The 4,217-nt window shown below is 44.1% G+C and overlaps 2 protein-coding genes across 5 annotated transcripts in view; one reads left to right on the plus strand and one right to left on the minus strand.

Moving 5' to 3' along the window:
• TIFA (TRAF interacting protein with forkhead associated domain) overlaps positions 1-1,704 on the minus strand; it is a 12,592-nt gene extending 10,888 nt beyond the window's left edge. The window contains exons 1-3 of one of the 4 annotated variants that reach the window (XM_027837393.1): positions 1,627-1,704; positions 1,166-1,211; positions 660-736 (exon numbers count right to left, since the gene is read on the minus strand). The gene's annotated coding sequence lies outside the window, so the exon portion shown is untranslated. Of the gene's footprint in view, positions 1-659; positions 737-1,033; positions 1,212-1,305; positions 1,395-1,626 lie in introns of those variants that run through there. The other 3 variants (XM_027837391.1, XM_027837392.1, XM_027837394.1) reach the window with 3 other exon arrangements.
• Positions 1-1,989, plus strand: part of LOC114024386 — a 9,162-nt gene extending 7,173 nt beyond the window's left edge. The window contains exons 2-4 of the mRNA XM_027837384.1: positions 937-1,013; positions 1,204-1,555; positions 1,641-1,989. Coding sequence (XP_027693185.1) covers positions 937-1,013; positions 1,204-1,555; positions 1,641-1,966 — 755 coding nt within the window. The 3' untranslated portion in view covers positions 1,967-1,989. The remainder of the gene's footprint in view (positions 1-936; positions 1,014-1,203; positions 1,556-1,640) is intronic.
• Positions 1,990-4,217: the final 2,228 nt, after the last annotated feature.

Genomic DNA, 4,217 nt, shown 5'->3' on the forward strand with positions numbered 1-4,217 from the left:
TCTTTCTTTCTTTCTTTCTTTCTTTCTTTCTTTCTTTCTTTCTTTCTATCTGTCTACCTATCTACCTACCTAGTAGTTAGGTGGCACAGTGGATAGAGTGCTGGACAGGAAGACTCATCTTCCTGAGTTCAAATCTGGCCTCAGATATTTCCTAGCTATATGACCCTGGGCAAGTCACTTAACCCTGTTTGCTTCAGTTTCCTCATATATAAAATGAACTGGAGACAGAAATGGCAAGCCACTCCAGTATCTTGGTCCAAGAAAACTCCAAATGGCATCACAAAGAGTCAGACCCAAATGAATAACTGTCCCCTGTCCATCACCTATCTGTGTCTGTTTCTGTGCCTATCTTTCTATCATATCTATCTCCCAAAGCCCAGATCCATAAAAGCTTTACTCGGTAGCTGTTGCACAACAGTAACTGTGCACCTATTGTGGGGATGAGGGTGTTTTCAAGCTACTAAAGATATAGAAAATGCTCAACTAGTTAAGTCCCAAGGAACCAACTTTCTTCTGTGGCCTGCAGAGTCAGCTTTAAGGAAAGAAAGTTGCTATTCTAACAGAATTAGGCTCTAGAAAAAGCCCTGTGCAGCGAAAATAAGCCAAGAGTCAGGAAACCTGGGTTCATGTTCCCTTATTAAGCCCGACGCCTTCCTCACCAGAGTAGATGAGTGGGCAGCATAGCAGAGTGAATCAGAGCTGGCCTGGGAGTCAGGACGGACTTCAAGTCCTCTTTCTGAAACAGAAGGGCTGTGTAAACCTGGGTGTTTTTTAACCTCTCAATTCCCCAGACAGCTCTCTAAGACTGGACTGCAATCCCGCATTGGTGGAAAACATTTCCACACTGGGAGCTCCTTACATTTATGAACTCACAGGTCTTGTAATACTGCTCTTCTGCATCCCTGCTCTTCCATAAAGATTGAGCCGTCTTGAAAGAGGCTGGAGCCCATAGAAAAGTTCCCAAACCCGAAATTTCGCTTCCGACGACTAGGGTCTGCTTCGACCTTATTACTGTGAGTTTAAATTTTCTTACCTGTAAAATGGGCGAAATGGAAGGCGTTTAAAGTCCCTGAGCTCTCAACTTACTGGCCCCTTGGGCTACGCAGCATTCTGAGCCCACCCGTGTTTCCCGGTCAGCAAGAGATTGGGGGAAACCAAAACTCACAATTCCGTCCGGCCTCCTTCTACTGGCCACGCATCTAGCACCGACCCTGGGGACACAAGGTCAAGGCGCACGTTATTTTTGTGGGCACTTCGGGGTTTTCTCGGTTATTTCCTTCCTTTTTCCCACCTCCTTGTCCTTACTTGGTCCATCTACGTTTCACTTTCCCAAGTGTGTCTCAACTGCCAAGTCAAGCACATCAACAAGAAGGAAGAGCCTGTCTCTACTTCCCTCTGTCCCACTCCTTTCAGAAGCAGGCACGCCGACATCCAGGGCCAGACTCTCGGCACTTCCCCTTTCCTCCACGCGCTCCCGGGGAAGCAGCTCTTCCAAGGCTGCAAGCTGCGGTGTGTCTGAGCCCCCTCCCTGGCCAGGTGGGGCAGGATGGGCCAGGTAATTGGGGCAGGGCCAAACCGGAGGGACGGGATCCCCGGAGGAGGCTCCCTCCGCCCCCTAACTCTTACCTATCTCGGCCAAGGCCAAGGTCAAGGCGACTGGATGCAGCGAGAGCGGAGGAGGCGGTCCGGGGCAGCTGTCTTGGGAGAGGCAGAGACGCGTCGCTGGCTGGGCGAGCAAAGCCAGGCTGGATTGAGCGAGGGCTTCTCCCTCCTCCAGGTGGGAGCTGGGACGAAGAACCCTTTATTTGTAGAGGAGCAGAGAGAGCCGCAGGACTGTACCTCCTCCTGCCAGCTCTCCGCCTCTGCCAAGTCGCGTGACAGTAGGGATGAGAATTGGGAGAGGAGGGGCCAAGGCAAATATGAAAGTCTGCCCAAAAAAAAAAAAAGACTGAAGTACTTGTTTTAGTGTAAGCTGCCCCGGCAATATGACCATCGGAAGATGCGGGGGTAGGAATGGGGGATGGGGAATGGGAGATGGGGGGTGGAGGTTGGGCGAGATGGGGGTGGTGCAGAGGTGATTTACATGGAAGTACTTAGAAGAAAGGTCCCAATAACCCCACGCATTGCGAGTGGTTGCCTGGTGTCAGTCACACTTGAGAAGAGAATTGGGCCACTTGTTAACTGTGACCTCTCCCATATACAAAACCCTATTGGTTTTCCTTTGTGGCTACTTCAGAGGTATGATTTCAGGAGCACCACAAGGTCTTTCCCCTATACTGCTATACTCTCCTTCTCTCACCTCCCCCGCTCCATCTCACACCGCCCCTCCCCCCACACATACAATAAAACAAAGCAAAACAAAAGTCATCTGACTAGCTAATGCCAGAAAATGATTCCTGTTAAAATGTGTAAACATCTTAAGCATTATCTGGCTAGCTTAGGGGTGTAGTGGAGTCAGCTCTTACAGGCTAGGAGATTGTCAAATTATTAGTATATATGTAATATATATAATCTGTCATACATATGTATATATATTTCAGAAATCAGCAAATGCTACAAATTAAGGGCTTGATTTATTGTTTTGTTGATTGTCTAGACTTAAGAAAGTGATGGAGAACAAGGTTGTAATACAGATTAAACTTAAGAATGTCTTGCAGGGGTTTTTTTCCTTTGATTTGTTTTTTGGAGATCTGGTTGTTAAATATTTACCACATTATTTCAGGTATTTAATTGGGTAGAGGCAAGTATCTTGAACAGAGAGACAGGAGATGTGGGTTCTAAGCCTATCTCTTCCAGTAACTAGCAGTGTGACCTTGGGCAAATCACTTGACTGAACCAAAGCTCAGAATCCTAATTTTTCCAAGGAGAAAGTTCCAAATTTTACATTTTCATTTTTTAAAAATTCTGAATTTAACAAACACTAAAGCAGAACAAACAGCAGAACAGAAAGAGAGACTTATGTGTGAAATTATAAACCTCTACTACATACAGTTTTTTAAAAGAATAGAATAAATTCAACATGCTATTTTCAAAGCTGTCCTAATTACTTTTGTTTCTCTATGAACTTCCTCCTGTTCCCATCTGGGCATTTTAAAGACCCTTAAATAATTGTTTTATTATTTTTTTTAACACTATTACTAGCTTCTACCTTTGCTACAAAGTTCCTACCACAAATTAAAAAAAAAAGAAAAAGAAAAAATTACAATCCTTGTAACGAACATACACGATGAAAGAAAACAAATCCACATATTTGCTATGTCCAAAAATGTATCTCATTCTGCATCTTAGATCCATCTGTCAGGAAATGGGAAACATGATCTGTCATTGGTCCTCTGGGGTTGTGGTTGGCCATTGCGCTTATCAGAGCTTTTAAATCCTTCCAAGTTGTTTTTCTTAGATTCTAATTTCAAAAATGAAAGGGTTCATTGATTCATTCAGTATGCATTTATTAAGAGTCTGCTGTTACGAAGCTCATGACTCAGTCTCTGAGGAGTCCATCAAGAAGCTGTCCGACGACATTGTATTTGTCTCTGTATCTGCCTACGTGACATCATTGAGTTAGAGGAAACAAGTGTTCTGTACCAGAGCTGTTTCTTAGCTAAAAGTTTTGAGGCTTCGCTCCATTGTCTAGATTTCAGCCAAGTGATTTAGCAGCTTCATTTTCTCTTTACTCCAGTACTCTCCTGTTGGTGATTTCTTCCTTGAAACTCCATTTCGAAGATCGGACCAGCCGATTCTTCGTTCTCTGAACTTGTTACCATAATCAACACACACACACACCCCTCCCCCACTACTTTCAGCTCCCTTTTGTATATTGTCTACTCCTTATTAAAATGTGGGAAGGAACTGTCGTATTGCTTGGATTTGTACTCCTAGCCCTTAGCTCTATGCCTAGGCACATAGTAAACACTTAATAAATATTTGTTGACTTTATTAGACTTGTGTGTCTGGCTGCTTTCTAAAAATAAATTTCAGAGAGGCAGAGTAGCTGAGTTGATAAGAATACTGCACTTAAAGAATCAGGAGAACTTGGATTCAAATTCTGCCTCAAACACTAGTTGTATGATGCTTGGCAAGTAATTTAACCTCTCATTGCCTCAGTTTCCTCATCTGCAGAATAAGGAAGAATTGAACTTGATAGCCTCTAAGGTGCTTTCCAGTTTTAAATCTCCAACCCTATGGACTGCATCAGCAGAAGAGAATTCCCTGTGCAAATG

Source organism: Vombatus ursinus, unplaced genomic scaffold, assembly GCF_900497805.2.
Source record: "Vombatus ursinus unplaced genomic scaffold, bare-nosed wombat genome assembly UNPS02014821.1, whole genome shotgun sequence".
Taxonomy (NCBI): domain Eukaryota; kingdom Metazoa; phylum Chordata; class Mammalia; order Diprotodontia; family Vombatidae; genus Vombatus; species Vombatus ursinus.